General features: G+C 43.4%; 1 protein-coding gene across 2 annotated transcripts in view; it reads right to left on the reverse strand.

Annotated features, from left to right (window-relative positions):
* LOC132448677 (dysbindin-like) overlaps positions 1-17,146 on the reverse strand; it is a 17,442-nt gene extending 296 nt beyond the window's left edge. The window contains exons 1-4 of one of the 2 annotated variants that reach the window (XM_060040267.1): positions 17,046-17,146; positions 16,601-16,753; positions 15,211-15,360; positions 1-1,895 (exon numbers count right to left, since the gene is read on the reverse strand). The exon at positions 1-1,895 is cut by the window's left edge and continues 296 nt beyond it. In XM_060040267.1, coding sequence (XP_059896250.1) covers positions 1,582-1,895; positions 15,211-15,360; positions 16,601-16,753; positions 17,046-17,088 — 660 coding nt within the window. In that variant the 5' untranslated portion in view covers positions 17,089-17,146 and the 3' untranslated portion in view covers positions 1-1,581. Of the gene's footprint in view, positions 1,911-15,210; positions 15,361-16,600; positions 16,754-17,045 lie in introns of both variants that reach the window. The other variant, XM_060040190.1, reaches the window with a different exon arrangement.
* Between the last annotated feature and the right edge of the window lie 2,295 nt (positions 17,147-19,441).

The raw sequence follows: 19,441 nt of genomic DNA on the forward strand, positions 1-19,441 counted from the left end.
AGAAACATGCCCTCTCGTTCACATACATAAACATACACACACACACACACCCACATCCACCGACACACATACAAAGATGCACACGTAATTACACACATTCCCACAGCGGTTGAGCTTGTTTGAAGAATTTAAAATGGAAGAAACACAACACATGAACCAATAAGTTCATTCTGCAATTGCATTGAAAATGACATCTCACATGATAGACGTGGGAGCGATTATTTTCCATAAAGAAATACTTTCATGCATAGATAGACCCTGCTCATGTACGGGTCTGCTCATGTACAGACCCGAACCGGGAAAGAATGTTAAACTGAGCGGAATGAGCCGACAGCACAGCCAAACGCAAGGAATTGAATGTCACTCCGTACGTTAACAACGTCTGGGATACGGACAGATCAGAACGAACTCGAGAGAAGGGTCGATAGTACTTCGAGGACCCCGGAAGACTGTTCAGGCAGCACGGCCCCATACTCATGAGAAGCCATCTTGAAGGTTTTATACTTTGAAGCCATTCTAGCCGCCTCGATGATGAGAAAGTCTTTAAATATAATAAATAATTTCTTATCTCGCCACGTTATCTCAACTCTAAGGACGGCATCAGGGCGTCTGGGGAAACTCTAGCGACAACCAACCGACTTCACCACTTCAGTCACTCACTTCACATGACCACATACCCCGTCATCAAGATCAGGGTGGTGTCTCCCAGTGTCTCCTCCATGCGTCTCTTGGAGGTACATATGAGCGACATATGGGATTCACATGAAATGCATTCAACATCAGTGGTTTAGATTGTGTTTGTCGTGTGTACAACAGCACGCCCTTCTCAACCATCCAGCACCTTCCTTGATAATGAGTGGGTGTAGAGGGCAGAGGAAGAGACAGTGGGGCGGGTGCAGACAGGGGCCCCCTGAAGGCCTTAACCGACACCAAAGTCGTAAATCCTTTCCCCATTTTTATTTGTTATTTTGCTTTTATACGGCCTGCGATCCAAATCCCCAACATTCCTTATTTTATGCGTTGATTTATTGGAGATGAACCAAGAGACTTTGATGTAAAACAGACTTTCAGACGGGCAGGTGTCAAGTGTTTTTAAACAAGTGTTTTTCACGGCAACAAACCCAGGGTGGAGTGGGATTTGGTTTGACGGATTAAGAATGACACAATACGGTCAACTGAGGCAGGGAAGGGCACTGCTAAAGGCTCTGTTATGGTTCTACATCGGCGCAAAGCAATGACCACGCAGTCGCTTCGACACAGTTGTGAACCTGTTTTGGTTCTGCGTCGGATTTTATTGAGTGGACCAATCAGAGCCCTTGCTGCCGCCTCGACGTAAGGTTAACATTTTTGGAGGACGTAATGGGTCCGTAAACCCCCTTGCGTTGCGTTGATGTGGAACCATAATCATTCCTTGAGACTTTGGGGTTTGCCCTGCTTTCCAATGTACACGACAGGACACTGAGAGATTGATCGAGGGAGAAAGACAGATGCAGATGAAGATGAAGAAGAAGAATACGAGTCCACCCTTCACCCATGTATATACGCTCTCTGGCCTACATCTGAAACCAACACTGGCCGAAGCTACACTCTGAGGGCGGACTCGGCGTCTCCCTCGTCTTCGGTCTCGTCGTCCCGGGCCTGAGGGACGGCGGTCAGCAGCACGGTGTCGGCGTGCACCTCCTCGTCATCTGATTGGACGAGGGGCGTGTCGCCTCCGTCGCTGGTGCCGCTGGAGCCGGACGACGTGGAGGAGCCGCGGCTCTTCGCTGGGCCTAGGCGCTCCGGGCCGTTGTTGTTGTCCTGCTGCTTCGAGGGAACCCCCTGGCAGAACACCACCTCCTCCTCCTCTTCCTCCTCCTCCTCCTCCTCCTCCTCCTCCTCCTCCTCCCCCTCATCTTCGTCTTCCCCCTCTGGGGAAAGATGCAGAGAAATTAATCAATGGCAAGAATGGAAAAAACGTATCGGAATGAGTGTGTTGTCACAGCTAGTTTATTATTCCTTATAGTTCCGTCGCACTGTGCGACTTTTCAACTAGCTCGTAGATTCAAATAACCAAGACTTTTCTATTGTCATAAGTGATTTCAATCATGGTATAAATGAAAGGGATAGCCAGCTGTGCTACACTAGCTTGTGTCACTTCGTTGCACAGAAAGTTAGAGCAAACAGAGCCAGAGCCCCAGTAAACGTCTCCAGTTCCCCAATAAAATTCCAGTGATCATTATTAAATTAATCTGCAGTAGCGCCGCTCTCGCTATGGAACCGGCAGGATTCATCAAGCGCATCTCCTGCTGCCTCGGGACTCCTGCGTCGAGCCTGCCACTTACCAGCCAATCAAAAAAAAGAAAGGGGCTACATAATAGCCAATCAGAGAATAGGACTACTGTATCTGGGTAATATTTGACACAACAACCATTGAAAAAAGCAGTTATTCTGGAATCGTTCACGTGATTCTTCTGAATGTTTCTTCGTAAACACAGTGGAAACCACGGGAGCTGGAAACAGCACAGAGTAGGTCATCCCCTGCTTTAATGATACAACAAATTCACAACTTGTTTTTCACAAACAATGACAACTTGATTGCTGTTAGAGAATGTTGCCCACATAAATAGCATCAGTTTTTCAATACTGAGCATCTAAATTTAGATGCTAGCCAACAGTTTTACAGCCTGGTCTCTCTCTCACACACACACACACACACACACACACACACACACACACACACACACACACACACACACACACACACACACACACACACACACACACACACACACACACACACACACACAAATACATACACACACACAATGCGTGCAAACACACACAGGAAAATGAATAATGAATGAATAATAATTGTCTTCAAAACTTGAGAGACCTGTAAAAGTATAGGCATTTGTTTTGTGAAGCTGTCCTGTAAAAAATTAGCCTTCTGAAAAACGATTAAGATGGACATCAAGAAATTCTTCATGAACAGAGGCAGAAGGAGAGGAGCAGTGAGGAGAGATGAGGAAGATGAGGGAGGTATGATAATTGCCAGTGGTGGACGAAGTATTCAGACCACATACTTGAGTTAAAGCTGAGATACCTGTAAAATATTACTCCAGTAAAAATGAAAGTACTCCCTTTAAATGGCCACTTGAGTAAAAGTATAAAAGTCCTTGGCTTGAAATGTACTTAACTTATCAATTAACTTATTAACTTATCAACGCTGGAGTTGATAAGTTACCGGACTACTTGCGGAGTAATAAGAAAGACGTGAATCAGGCAAAAAATCCACTTTCCTTGACAGTAGTGATGGATTAAATGATTATTTTCCTTGATTCTGTTCGTGTCGGTCAGTTGAATCGAATCATGGAATGCACGGCACAAGCAACATTATGCATGCACCCTCAAAATAGCATCTGAACAACAAGCCACTGACTGTTTTCTGAAACTGCAAAATAGCTCCAGGGAACGTTTGTGCAAGAACACGTCTCCTCCTTTCGCCGAACCGCCCCCTTGGGGCGCATGTTCACCCCCTAATTTACACTGCGGTCAAGCCAGCCGACCCATCGAGATCAGCGGTCAAGCCAGCCGACCCAGTATTTTGCCGTACCTGTATATACTAGCCATTACGGTAATAGCGCTCAGCGCGTCAGAACTAGTTTTAAAATAAAAGCATTTGTCTGGTACATACCGAAAGACAGTCATTAAAAGCAAATACTATCAAAGGAAATGTACGGACGTTGTGATATTTACTTTCAAAATAAAAGTCCAACTAATTGACAAATGTAAGCTTATACCAATGGTTTATTGGAGATTTAAAATGAAACGCCCTGTTATCCCAGACTCATTCCATGTCAGGGTCATAGTTCACGACCCCATAGTGTCACCCAAGAAGTTTCAGGATATTCTGATGTGTAATTTCAAATTAAAAGCTCACTAGAAATTGAAATATGAGACTTATTACATATGAATTTGGATTAAATTTTAAATGAAACGCCCTGTTATTCCAGACTCATTCCACGTCAGGGTCATAGTTCACGTCCCCATAGTGTCTCCCAAACAGTTTCAGGATATTCTGATGTTTAGTTTCAAATTAAAAGCCCACTAGATATTGAAATATGAGACATATTACATATTATTTTGGATTACATTTAAAAGGAAACGCCCTGTTATTCCAGACTCATTCCACTTGAGGGTCATAGTTCACGACCCCATAGTGTCTCCCAAACGGTTTCAGGACATTCTGATGTGTAGTTTCAAATTAAAAGCCCACTAGATATTGAAATATGAGACATATTAGATATGATTTTGGATTACATTTAAAAGGAAAAGGCCTGTTATTCCAGACTCATTCCACTTCAGGGTCACAGTTTACGACCCCATAGTGTCACCCAAGAAGTTTCAGGATATTCTGATGTGTAGTTTCAAATTAAAAGCCCACTAGATATTGAAATATGAGACATATTAGATATGATTTTGGATTACATTTAAAAGGAAACGCCTTGTTATTCCAGACTCATTCCACATCAGGGTCATAGTTCACAACCCCATAGTGATACCCACGAAGTTTCAGGATATTCTGATGTTCGTTTCAAATTAAAAGCCCACTAGATATTGAAGTATGAGACTTATTACATATTTTTTTGGTTTCAATCTAAAAGGAAACTCCCAGTTATTCCATACTCATTCCACTTCAGGGTCACAGTTTAAGACCCCATAGTTACACCCAAGATGTTTCAGGATATTCTGATGTGTAGTTTCAAATTAAAAGCCCACTAGATATTGAAATATGAGACATATTAGATATGATTTTGGATTACATTTAAAAGGAAACGCCCTGTTATTCCAGACTCATTCCACGTCAGGGTCATAGTTCACAACCCCATAGTGATACCCAAGAAGTTTCAGGATATTCTGATGTGAACGAAGTAAAACCGAGTGCGCGTGCCGTTCACAGACACCAGAATGAACGAGTTCACAGTAACGTTCATCAGGCAGTAATACAGTACGTTCAGTTCACGTTCGCCGAAAATATGAACGAGTTCATGAACTATCGTTCAATGAACGCGTTCAGGCACAACACTGGTGATTGGAATGTATGTCAGCCGAGAGCAACCAATAGGTTTAGAGCTAAATGGTCCCGCCCCCAGGAACGTTTTTTTTTTCTTCAGACTTTGACTGTCAGGAGTTTCAAAACGAATGCGCGACAGAACACTGCCAATATTGACGTGACTCAAAGCTTGCGCCTGTGTGGTCAAATCTCTGAAAAGTCAGTGCCGAAAAGTCTGTTCTGAAAAAATACATTGCAATGGCGTAAACGTACACCTTTACAAGTTTTTAAAAATGAATATTCAACCTTTCAAAACGTATTTCTCAATGTATGAACAGTACACCTGTTTGAAGAATCCCATTTACAAGGTTTCAAAACCGGGAAACAATGAAATACACTGTTAGAACAGTGCCAGATTTGAAACTGCAAATGCGCTGGTGATATTGTTTGAACTTTGAAAACATGTTTGTGAAAAAAAAAATACTTTGAAAATGTGTTGGTGAAAATTATGAAGAAGATAAAATAGAACACAAAATCATGTTTACAGATGTTTGAATTTTTGTTTGAATTTTTTTCAGGTTATAATCTCTTTTTTCAGTGTTGCAAAACCTTTTTTACAAGGTGTTGAGTTATCAAACCCAGACTTACAAGCCTTTGAAACTTTTTTTTTCAGGTTTGAATCATGGCAGGAAACTGGCTCCATAACAGTTGACCCCACCTAATACATCATAACTGCGAAGGCAGCTAACTTCACCGGTTCCACGGTAACAAATGTATTGGATTTGTCATTGGCCTGTAATTGCTTGTGGGGTCTGATCATGGCACACTCCCGGGGGGGAGAAGAAAGGAAAAGAAACATTGGCCCTTGTTTGTTGGCATGGTTTATATTTAATTTTTAGTAGAACATAGGAGTCAATATGAGCACGGCGGAGCCGTCCTCTGGTACTTCAACAGTTTAAGACGTAACTAAATCAAATTTCAACCGTTTATCTTCGTTCAAACAATTTAACAAATCGACACACTTATCTTCAATAATATCTAAACGGAATTTCGATATCATTTAAACTTTCTTCAGAATCACTGTTTTAGTTTCATACCGGCTTCGTTTTCAGTTGGTCTCATTGAAGACGTCTGCGCATTAACACTCCTACTTCTGAAGACATTGTAACTCAATAATCTTCCAACCGTTTACCTTTGTTCAAACCATTTAACAAATCTACACAATTGTATCTTCAATAATATTGAAACGGAATTTCGATATCATCAAACTTTCTTCAGAATCACAGTTTTAGTTTCATACCAGCTACGTTTCATTGGTCTCATTGATTTACATTGACGCTGGAGCGTGAGGACGTTCAGCAGTGTTGCCAGATTGGGAGTTTTTGCCCGCCGGATTGGGCTAATTTTGGAGGGCGTTCAGGCAGTTTTGCCAGATTGGGTGTTTTTTCCCGCTCTATTGGACTACTTTTAATCACACACTGGCTCGCTATTCTCTTTAAACACGCACGCACGCACGCACGCACGCACGCACGCACGCACGCACGCACGCACGCACGCACGCACGCACGCGCACGCACACACACACACACACACACACACACACACACACACACACACACACACACACACACACACACACACACACACACACCAGCAGGGCAGGGCAATAAATTTGACCTTTCAGATTCTTCAGTTCAATTCATTTTACATTTCTGCATTTTTAGCAATGCTTTGCGCTTCTCAATAAGCTGTCACTTTATTTCCAGCCATTTACATTTCTTTAATGGTGTGCAAGTTTACATTGTTTACTACGTTTAGATTTTTTTACTTTTGTTCAAATCCCATCACTTGATTTAAGCCATTTAATGTTTCTTTATTAATCGATGTGACTTTTTTAAAAAATATTTTCAATCTCAATTTGTACTGTACTCACCGCATTTTCTGCAGGAAATTCATTTTCTAGTTGAGATTTGGAATTCTGAAAGTCTCCCGTCTAATAACTGGGAGGGGCTCAACCTTACACATTCCACATACATTTTTTATTGGACTATTTCTCTGTCTTGTAGTGCAAATAGGAGCCTTATTCGTTTAGATTATCGCTCTATCCTTCATTAATGTCAGATATCATCACTGTCAGCACCAAGTAAGAAGACTTGGCCTCAGGTCAAATACTGGGGAAATTCTCTATAAGCGAAGGAAAGTAAATTTAAAGAAAAATATCAACATCACCGACAATCATTATTATTATAACTTATTATCTATGAATATGAGCTGTCTGTGGTTGATAGTCCATTCTCAATGGCAAAAACATTTCACTTTGTGAGTTGTGTTCCCTGTGTTACCCGCGTCACCCGTGTTCCTTGCCTTTTGAGTTAATAAATTATCCTTTTACCGGAACTGTCTGTGATTGGATCCTACCTGTCTGCCTGCCACCCGCTAACCGTGACAAAACGCGCTGTCAAAACATCAACTCGTCTGATTCAAATGCGCTCATGGGTCTTAAAGGGGTTGGGAGATGGCACTCTCATTGGTTTATTGCACGTTACGCCCAAACCACACCTACGGGTAATTAGGCTACTTCAGGGCACCGTTTTTAGATTTGCGTCGGGCACAAGAGTCATTTATCCGCCTGTATAATAGCAACATTGCCATAGAACCGCCCACAAAGCTACTTGCGTTTGGCGCTTTTCACTTGCGTTTCAGACCGTTAAAATGGGGCCCGGAGAAAGTAAAGGCTTAGTTATGGTTCCAACGCAAGGGCGTGACGTGCACCTCCCAAAAATGTTAACCTTGCGTGGAGGTGAGCAGCAAGGGCTGTGATTGGTCCACTCACTACAACCCAACAGAGAACCTTAACAGGTTCACGACTGCGTCGAAGCGTCTGTGTGGTCATTGCGTTGCGGCAACGTGGAGCCATAACTGAGCCTTCAGTGTTACGTTTTACCTCAGTGGCGGACTCAGACTGTTTGAAGGGCAGGGGCGAAAAAATATAAAGGGCACATTCTGGACAACATGGGGCCCCACCAGCGGACACAGTGGCTTTTCTAACTTGATGGTGTTTTGTTCCCCCAACGGAGCCTTAAAGGCAGCGCTGCCTGGAAGGTCCTATCCCCTAACCTTAGCAAGCTCTGCCTGGAAGGTCCTATCCAGTGTTGGGAGTAACGGCGTTTAAGTATAACGGCGTTACTAACGGAGTTCTTTTTCAGTAACGGAGTAATCTAATTAATTACTTTTCTCATCGTTGCAACGCCGTTATCGTTACTGATAATGTAAAGTGGCGCGTTACTACAATTTGGTTGAATGAAGCGTGCGGTGTCATATTACACACAAGCTGCGTGGAGAGAGCAGGGGCGTGGGGATGAGGACACCATTGCAAACGCGATGATGATTGGCTGGGTGGGCGGATGCCCTGCTCACGCTGTCTCATGGCACGCTCTGACTACAGCTGAAGACAGCGACAATGGCGACGAGCCAGGGAAATTCAAACGTAGCGTTCTCTAACTGGAAGTACCGGCACTACTTCTCACTCATGGAAATTAAAGGCAAGACTTGTCCCCAAGGGGAAATTTTTCTTCACGTCACAGTACATTACATATGTGGGCCGCACGCCGACAGACAATAAACAGAAACAAATAAACATCTACACAGATCTGCATAAACATCTACACAGAGTAGTACTGGGGGTGATTTATCTTGGCCTTTTATTGAGTGCTGTTATGGCTGCAGGCACCAGGCTTTTGCCGTAGCGAGCCCTCCTGCACAACAGGGACCTATACCTGCGTGCAGAGGGCATGATAGTGAAATGGCAGTTGAGAGGGTGTGTGTTGTCCTGTGCTATTGCGGATGCAATGCGCGAGATGGCCTTTATATTGAGCTCTGACAGTGTGTGGGGAGACCAATTCATTTGGCAGCTATATTTGTGACACGTGTAAGTTTCGCCCGGTTTTTGACAGTATGCATGATACAAACACAAGAATGTGTTTGTATCATGCACGCTATGCCCAGGGAAAAAAACGTTATCCACGTCTGCCTCAAGTAACTCAAATCGAATAAAGCACCTTACATCAACCCATGCGAATATGACACTTGTTGCTGCTGCAGCTGCTAACCCAACCCCAAGCCCAAATGCAGCTAGCCTGAGCTCCAGAGAAGGAAACGGAGACACTCTAAAACAAACAACGCTCGATTTGTTGTACTGAATATTTAAGAGTTGGATAGTGTTCTGTTTATTGTGCAATGGTATACAGGTAGAGAATTGCACTAGGCCTACTCAATAGCCAGATTTTCCTTTATTTATTTTCTATATGTTTTATTTCTATGCATCATATGGCAGGCCGCAATCTATTGAGTTCAAATAAATACCAAATGTTCTAAAATACTGTATATAGTGTTTTTATTCTTCAATCAGTTAATCTAAACATCTATGACGTTAAAGATGTTATAGAACGTAACAGCGTTATATAACATGAAAAATAACGCCAGTTACTTTGCTGAGTAACTAATTATTTTTACAATGTGGTAACTGAGTTACTAACTCAATTAGTTTTTGGGAGAAGTAATTTGTAACTGTAACTAATTACTTTTTGAAAGTAACTTGACCAACACCATCCCCTGACCTTAGCAAGCGCTGCTTTGAAGGTCCCATTCGGGGCACTTGTTACATCTCCATGTAGCACTTAAAAGAATAGTTGGGCTCATAATTTAAACGGGGGGTGTGGGGGTCCTCCCCCAGAATTTTTTTTGCTTCAAAGACACTGTTTCCCCTTATTCTAGCGACTTTATAAACACCAAAATGAGTTGTTCACATCATTGTGCACTTTCACATTTTAGCCAAAGAAAGGAGGATGCCTTACTGCTTTCATCTTTACTAACATTTAAGTAAAAATTAGACTGGAGAAAATGTAGTCTGCTGCTACCAGACAGTCTTTGACCGCTGACAGCCAGCTACGGAAACATTTAAGGAAGTTTTCCTTCATGTTGAGCTGATAGCTGACCATTATCGTCTCTCTTGCACGAAATGACCTACACTTGAATGATCTTGAACGCTCAAAAAATGTATACACATTTTAAAAAGATTATGCAAACTGAAAATATTAAGTTTTTCTAACTTGGCATCTAATTGCGCTTTTCCACTATGGGTTCTGACATACTCTTTATCCGCTTTTTGCTTCGTTATCCAGTGGAGATTTAAGTATCACTCGATGTAGCTGTTTGTCATGGCGACGCCACATGAAAGCAACGCCCCGCATTCCCCGTTCGTCAGCTACCAAAGAGAGGAACGTCTTCACCTCAATAGCTAACCACAACATGTTTTTTTCGGTTTGCCATATTCTTGCTCCAGAAGGCACATCATCATCATCAGGGGCAACCTAGGGCACTCATTAATTTTCGTTCACGTGTAAAGGGCAGCCAATAAGGCACTTTCTCTCATTTTCACCACCATAGAGGGCACTTTAGCACACTTTTTCAACCATGGGGGCACCAGACGGGCAGAAGGGCACTAGAAGGGCACCAGACGGGCAGAAGAGCACTAGAAGGGCACTATAAGGACCAGACGAGCAGAAGGGCACTATCAGGGCACTAGAAGGGCACTAGAAGGGCACTGGAAGGGCACTGGAAGGGCACTGGAAGGGCACTGGAAGGGCACTAGAAGGACCAGACGGGCAGAAGGGCACTATCAGGGTACTAGAAGGGCACTAGAAGGACCAGACGGGCAGAAGGGCACTATCAGGATACTAGAAAGGCACTAGAAGGGCAGAAGGGCACTTGAAGGACCAGACGGGCAGAAGGGGACTATTAGGGCACTAGAAGGACCAGACGGGCAGAAGGGCACTATCAGGGTACTAAAGGGGGCACTAAAAGGGCACCAGACGGGCAGAAGGGGACTATAAGGGCACTCATTAATGCACGTCATTGAATTTTCTTGTTCTAGAGGGCACATCATCATAATTTATTGTATGAAGGAGCACCTAAGGGCACCTAATCATGTTTTGCACGTGAAATGGGCAGCCAATAAGGTTTTTCCTCTCGTTTTCGACACTCTTGAAGGGCACTTTAGCGCGCTTTTTCAACCATTGAGCCACGAGGGGGGGCGGTCGGCCCCCCTGCCCCCCCCCTGAGTCCGCCACTGTTTTACCTGATATAACCAACGATTATGCAGCTGTGATAGACCAACACCATGGAACATGCGGGGGGCCATGTCTGCGATTCGGTCTTGTTTGACCTGTCTCCCTATCCACTCACTGTCACTCCCACAATTAAAAAACTGAAATCGTGGATTATCGAGAAAAAGAGAGGGCGGGGGGTATGAAGGTATTATTGTAGCAAAAGTCTTTAGCACCTGTAACTGCAGAATTTGAATGCGTACACTAAAGTCACAGTAAATTTGAAGTCGTATATATTTATTTTGCATGTGTACTCTAAAGTCACAAATGTGTAACAGTACATTTGTAGTCGTAAAAAAAATATAAATATTTTTTATACCATTGTAAACACAAAATAGGGTCTACGAGTACGCTAATCTGTGTTACAGGTGCACAAATCCTTTTGCTACAATTATTGCAGCGCAGTTGGTGCAAAACACATTCGCACACCCGTGTTTCATAATCTGAGAACATGCCCAAAAGGTGTGCATTCGTAAACCCAAATTTGAACAAATGCATCAGAAGTTGCACATCTGTGAACGCTATGTTAATTCAGCATTTTAATGAGCGAGCACAAAACCATTTTACAACTGCTCGAATCTGCTCCTGCAAGTCTCAGCTGTGGGGTTTTTTGCAGGTTGTTTTGCAACACCCCTAGGTGGTAAATGTGTAGCAAAAGTATTCGTATCCGTAGATGACAGATGCCGCTTTTCCACCGCACATGTAGCTCGACTCGACACGACACGACTCGACACGACTCGACACGGTAGCAGCGCGGGTCCTTTTCCACCGCAAATAGTACCTCCGGGACGTGGGCGGGGTCGGCTGCGCGAAAGGGCCGTGACGTATTTTTGTACGCGACGCAAACAACACCTACGTAACCCACACATGGACAGAACCCACATAACAACAATGGAGAACATCGATGCGATGGTATTCGTGTTCGTATTATTAGCTGGCATGTTGAAGAAGTGGAATATGTTGGCTGCGGCGCTGCTATGGCTGTTACCAGCATGGTTGCCATGTCGCTCTCATGACTTCGTCACACTCTGGCCAATCAGTGGCCGGCCGTCTGCCGACGTCACCTTTTAGCATCGGCTCAGCCGCTTGGAACCTAGAGCGAGGCGGTACTAGAAAAAGCAGCCACTTCAGGTACCAGATACCATGTTTTCGCGGTGGAAACGCAAAAAAGGCGAGCTGAGTCGAGTCGAGTCGAGTCGTGTCGAGCTGGTACCATGCAGTGGAAAAGCGGCAAGAGCGTCCGTGAGCGGGACAAAATAGTCCCGCCCATAATTTCCTAATCCAATGAAAATCACCGGCCGGGATGCATTTCTCAAATTACAGTGACGGCTGGTGGTGATTTTGGGTGGGTGGGCTAAAGAATGCATTACATTTATCAATACTTCACAGGGCTCCAGACGCATGAGGTCACCTTTATATCTCTGTTCATAACTTTCATATAATGTGAATGATTTTTAAACAAGATTAAGGTGTAGAGAAAGGCATTTCTTTATTTGAAGCACAATTATAAATGAAAAGAAAAATAAGGTGTTTAAAGTGCTTCACTGAGCTGAAATTGAACATTTCGAACTAAACCATTAAGCAAAATAAAACTTTTTTTGTGCTTAAAGTATTACACAATTAAAATGTTGACTGGTCTCCCTTTGCGCAAAATGCGGCTGTAGACGATCACACACTCTTTGGTAGAGACGTCTGTGTCGCCGTCAATCATGAAGGACATGTAGGCCTATGTGGCGTTTCCGACGTCCGCAGCTGTCTTTTGCTTTAAGGTGTCGCCCATTAGGCCTACTGCAATGAATTGTGCACATGCCATCTCATTGCTATAGGCCTACGTCGGGTTGATGTTTAATCCATTTCTCTTCATGAGAATAATTTCGGATTTAAATTGAGAATGGCAACTCATTAAATGAGATCATTTCCGATTCCTTAGAGAACCTTATTGTTGCCTGTCGCTGAAATGCAGCTTGGAGAGGGGCCACTATCTCTACACACTTGTCACGTCATGTTGGGTTATTTAGACTGCTTTTTAAATGTTTCGATACGAAACGTAGTTGACCCGCTTACAAATGCACTATTACCGGCCATATTCTGACCGCACTCCTGACAGTAAATCTGTACATCGTTTGGTTGATGTGTCCCCAATCTTTTCACTTCCAATTTTTCCTCCAAAGACATTAAAGAAAACCGATTAGAAAGTAAATAATCCACTTCATTCATTTTCATGCTAACGCCCGCCATACTGCACTTGCGCTACTGTGCTGTGATTAGTCGAAGGACACTGTACTGTAGCTACTGTGCTAGGTCAGCCTTTGGGCTAAACTAATTTAGCCCAAATGGGAAGCATATGAAGGGGGCGTGTCAGGGCACCTGTCAATCAAACGTCAATGGAAGCTTACGCTACTGCGCTTGGGCTGAATACATTTAGCCCATTCACAGGAAAAAAACGAAGATATATATATCCTGGGTTTTTCTGTCATTTTTTGGTGCTGTTGCTCCTTTAGGTTCTACCAAAATTTAAAACAATATGTTCTAATTTTTTTATTTTCACTGTAAGAGGGCTTAGCCCTGTCAGCCCATTTATACCAGCCGTCCCTGACTGGGACCCATCGCGTGCCAGCCATGGAGCTATAAAGATCGCAGCATTCTTAGCGCGGGTACGTTTCTTTGAAGAGGGCGTCCTACTGAACGGAGGTGGGTATCCTACATTATGTAAAATGAAATGACTTAGTTCAAGGGAATTCTCCCCAAAGTATTGCATTAACATTTCTGAATTTATGTTATGGCGACCATTAAAATACATTCAAGGACATTTGCGGCATGTTAATGAAATACTTTGGGGGGAATTCACTTGAACTAAGTCATTTCATTTAACATAATGTAGGATACCCATCTCCGTTCAGTAGGACGCCCTCTTCACTTCTCCAGAAATAAACGTATCCCGTACTGAGTATGCTGCGATCTTTATAGCTCCATGGCTGGCACGGGGTGGGTCCCAGTGTAATTTGAGAAATGCATCCCTGCCGGCGATTTTCATTGGATTAGGAAATTATGGGCGGGACTATTTTGTCCCGCTCACGGACGCTCTGTCATCTACGGATACGAATACTTTTGCTACACATTTACCACCTAGGGGTGTTGCAAAACAACCTGCAAAAAACCCCACAGCTGAGACTTGCAGGAGCAGATTCGAGCAGTTGTAAAATGGTTTTTTGCTCGCTCATTAAAATGCTGAATTAACATAGCGTTCACAGATGTGCAACTTCTGATGCATTTGTTCAAATTTGGGTTTACGAATGCACACCTTTTGGGCATGTTCTCAGATTATGAAACACGGGTGTGCGAATGTGTTTTGCACCAACTGTGCTGCAATAATTGTAGCAAAAGGATTTGTGCACCTGTAACACAGATTAGCGTACTCGTAGACCCTATTTTGTGTTTACAATGGTATAAAAAATATTTATATATTTTTTACGACTACAAATGTACTGTTACACATTTGTGACTTTAGAGTACACATGCAAAATAAATATATACGACTTCAAATTTACTGTGACTTTAGTGTACGCATTCAAATTCTGCAGTTACAGGTGCTAAAGACTTTAGCTACAATAATACCTTCATAGGGGGGGGGGGGGGGGGGGATGAGGAGTAAGGAATACGAATGAGTCATTCTGCAAGATCATACTGGCAAGTCGTAATACCAATTCCCATGGACTAATCCAAGTTTGAAATATTTAAGTAAGCGCATATCATGTTTGCGTGTCAAATACGGGTTTAGATGCCAAAACTGAAAAAGGAACAAAAAAAGTATAAAATACTCCCATTAGTAATCAGTGCATGTCAGTCAGAGGGCCATTCAAGTTTCAACCCCACCCAATCCTACATCTGATTTATATGCAAATATGAATATAAAGATGTTTTTCTGTATTTCTGTCTTTGGGTAATTCTGTCTAAATCGTAGGGGCTAGCGAGGGGAGGGCGGACGGCGGCAGCAGGAAGGGGTGTGTGTACCTGGCAGCGGGGACGCCAGCGCCCCGTCGTCGGCCCCGAGGCCTGAGTTGAGGAACACGTCCAGGGCCTCCTGGTCCGAGACGTCCATCAGGTCCATCTGCTCCAGCACGTCCACGTTCACCTCCATGGACGAGATGCTGCCCATCGGGGCTGTGGAGCCAAAGAGCACAGAGGAGATAGGGTCGATAAACAAGCAATATTTTGATGGTTTACCCATGCACTCTGGCCCCTTATATTACTTAAATAACCATAGTAGTGATTATACAATTAAGGAATTATGCGCATTAGCATTGTGTAGAAGCAGAATACTTAACAACACAATCACTACACATTTATTGACATGAGAAAGACTAAAGATACACATTTAAATGTATTTCTGTTAATAATTAGTCATTTGTTTTAATTTGTTTTTATTACATTTTCTTTTTTCCACTTACTCACACACAAACACACGTACTAACAAACACACTTACTAACACACACACACACACACACACGCACACACACGCACACGAACACACACACACCCACACACACACAAACACACACAAACACACATACCCACACACACACACATATACACGCGCACACACACACACACACGCATACACACAAATGCATACACACACACACACACACACACACACACACACACACACACACATACAGGTATAGATACAGTTTAGGCATGTAGATCAATGACAAGCCGTTTAAACAGTGCTCTCTCTGTCCCCCTCTCTCTCTTTCTCTCACGCTGTCAATCTCTTAAAGTGAAAACATCTCCAACTCTGTTTTGCCCTCAGACAATTTTCGTGGGAACCAAACAGTTTGTAGGAGATCTGCTGCTTGTTATGACCGCAAATTTATTAGTATTCATTATCTACAATATCATATTATTACAATGCCACTGATTAAGGAGAAAAATATTTCTTAACATCTGACATCTGTTTCTGTTTATGGCCGGGAGTTATGAGGGGGGGAGTTATGAGTTATGCTTATAGCTCATAAAGTAAAAGGTCATCAAGGTGATAAGTAGGCCATTTGAGGAAAGATATAGGAACAAATACTACAATAAATTCATTGATCATGTTAAATTTCTTGAGCATTTCTTTTGTCTCTTGACATTTGCTCTTTTCTAACGCGTGAAGTGTTTAGAATAAATGTAATTATATACGTGCGGTTTGTTTGCTCAACATGCACCAACCCAGGCGTGTTCACATTCCACAGTCATGCAGTCACGAAGGTCACACGACCTGACATGAACATAGATAGATAGATAGATAAATACTTTAATAATCCCAGAGGGATTATTAAAGTACTGGTATAGGCGGTTAGGCGGCACTGGTATAGGCGGTTAGGCGGCACTGGTATAGGCGGTTCATCCACTCACGTTTCCTGCAGTCGATCTGCAGGTGAGAGGAGGAGAGGTGGACGTCGGCCTCCTGCTGGAAGGCCTCCTCGAAGAAGCGCTGTCGCTCCCTGACCTTCAGAGGCTGTGTTGTGCCGTCGCTGTCCCTCATCTTCTGTGCGTTGTCTGTCTCCGCTGCGAAGGGGAAGCAGACAGGGCACACGCACGCTACTGTCACCACGAATCATCCACTGCCGTCAACGATGCCCAGCTCGACAGGCTTGTACCTCTGAAGGGCTACGACAGCTCTGTTGTACCGGCATGGAGACGCGCTATGTGTCCATACCAGTACTAATAAACGATGCACGTTAATATACATATCTTCATATATATTTTACATTCAAAAGTATAATGTGACCAGATAATTTTCCATGCGATGTGTATGAAAGGAACAAGAGCTACGAGCGACACAATCCTTCTTTCTGACCTAAGGCTTTGGTTGTGCAAGTCTGCTCACACCCCCTTGTCATGCTCCGAGCCCACTCCCACTGAGCTCCAAGCTGACACTTTCCCTTGTATGTGTGTGTGTGTGTGAGTGTGTGTGTGTTTGTTTTTGTGTGTGTGTTGGTCTGTGTCAAATGCTGAGCATGCTCTGAATGAAGCCGGCACATTGGGAAGCGGGTTACCACTGTGTGTGTGTGTGTGTGTGTGTGTGTGTGTGTGTGTGTGTGTGTGTGTGTGTGTGTGTGTGTGTGTGTGTGTGTGTGTGTGTGTGTGTGTGTGTGTGTGTGTGTGTGTGCAGCAGGGGCTCAGCCTTGTGTTGACAATGATTGGAATGCACAGATTATGTAAACCTCATCTCCACCCTATACTCTATATTGCACTTGAGTACACGTGTGTTTGTGTCTCTATATCTGCCTCTGTCTCCTTTCCGAAGTACTTTTCTCTTTCTCTCTCTCACCATTTCTCTCTCTCTCTCACGCTGTCATTATTTTTAAGTCAAAAGTTCTCCAGTTTGAATAGTCCTGCAGGTTTGTCTGGTCGCATAAAAGCCCATGTAATGTAGACACTCCAAGATGGCCTGTCCCAATCAGAGCGGCGTATGGGAGGTCCACCCCTCTCTCCAGCCGTGCACCGGGAGTGCTGCTACAGTCACCATCTTCTCCCTGAGATATTTCCATGAGGGCATAGCTTGAAATACCCTTTTAGCGTTTAAACATAGTTTTGTCTCATTGCGTTGCTTCCCAGTGAGCTTGGTGGGAATATGAACGGCATGAGAGACCCAAGAGACTCTGGGCCCTATCTTGCATCCGGCGCAAGTGACTTAGTCACTGGCGCATGTGTCGTTGCTAGTTTACAACTGGCGCAGAGCGTTCTTTTCCCACCACCGCCACTCGCCGGTGTATTAGGGATTGATCATGCGCCCAAAGGGGCGGTTCGGCGGAAGGAGGAGGCGTGTTCTGGCGCAAACGGTATTTTGCCGTTTCTGAATACCATTGCGCTACTGACCAGGAAATACCTGGTTTAAAGTCAGTGGCGCGTTGTTCAGATGCTATTTCAACTTCCAACTTGCGTTTCAGACCGTTAAAATAGGGCCCTATGTGTATAGACTCGAAATACCTTTTGTTTCACCCTAGGGGTAAGGAGTTGGAGGCCTTGTAAGCTAAGGCCTTCTGTATGAGTGTGAGTGTGTTTGTGTGTGTTTGTGTTTACCATCTACCATTGCTATAATATTTGCATAGTATGTGTTGAATGAGTCAATCATTTGATTGCAATACAATGAAGATCATTATAAAATAACGAACCAGGAAATAGAAAGAAGCAAAACAAGGCACACCCAATCACAACATACAACAACCAGCACACATTTCAACAGATTTGGCCGAAGGTCTGCCGGTTGGTATGGTACTATTTGTTTAGTGTTTTATCATTTGCAATGATTCATCAGTTTCGGCCACTTAATTCTTGAGAATTCTGACCCACACCCACATGCTCATAGAGTGGTATAATTATTAGGCCATTAAGGTATCCAGGAATGTGCTGGTAAACTCAATTATCTATTGGGACCTTGAGAGATCTGGAAATGCAGGTCATATTAATTGCCTTTATGAGGAAAGCTCTGTTGCCAACCAATACTAATTATGTCTCTCAATTAAAGTCTAGAGAGGGAGTGTGTGTGTGTGTGTGAGAGAGATTTGGTGGAAGGTGAAATCTATTTTTTAGGCCCGCACACTCTGTTTTGCATGCATGCAAACATACACATATGTACACATACCCTCATGTTATTGTGGGCTGTTGCTCATGAAACAGCCCGCAATAACATCAAGAGATGTATTGCTTACATGATATATGTGTGAGTGTGTGTTTGTGTGTATGTGAGTATGAGTGTTTGTTTGTCTGTGTGTGTGTATGTGTATGGGTATATGTGTCTGTGTGTGAGTATACGTGTGTTTTTGAGTGTGCGTGAGTTTGTGCGTGTGTGAGTATGTGTGTACACACGTAGGCCTGTGTGTGTACATTTATGGAAATCGAAACATCAAAAGGAAAACGTCAGCATTAATAGCACAGTTGAAGTCAACTTTTTCCACAGCAGTAAGAAGGAATTACAAAATCTGCTAATATTTGTTAACAAATCGTGTTTTTGCTCTGGTATCTGGCCCATGCAGTCCCATGTTTTATAGTGGTGTCTAATTTCTGGATCTGAGATTACATCAACATAATCAAGAAAATATTCCTCAAAGCCTTTAAGGTATTGATGAGTTCACGTAGAATGTAGCTACTATTGGCTCGGCTATCTACCTGCTATTGCTATATATCTTATTGAAGCCGCTGTTTTTTCCACTGTACAATATGCTGCAGGGACACTCTAGCGGTACTCTCTAG

This window comes from Gadus macrocephalus, chromosome 1 (assembly GCF_031168955.1).
Source record: "Gadus macrocephalus chromosome 1, ASM3116895v1".
Lineage (NCBI taxonomy): Eukaryota > Metazoa > Chordata > Actinopteri > Gadiformes > Gadidae > Gadus > Gadus macrocephalus.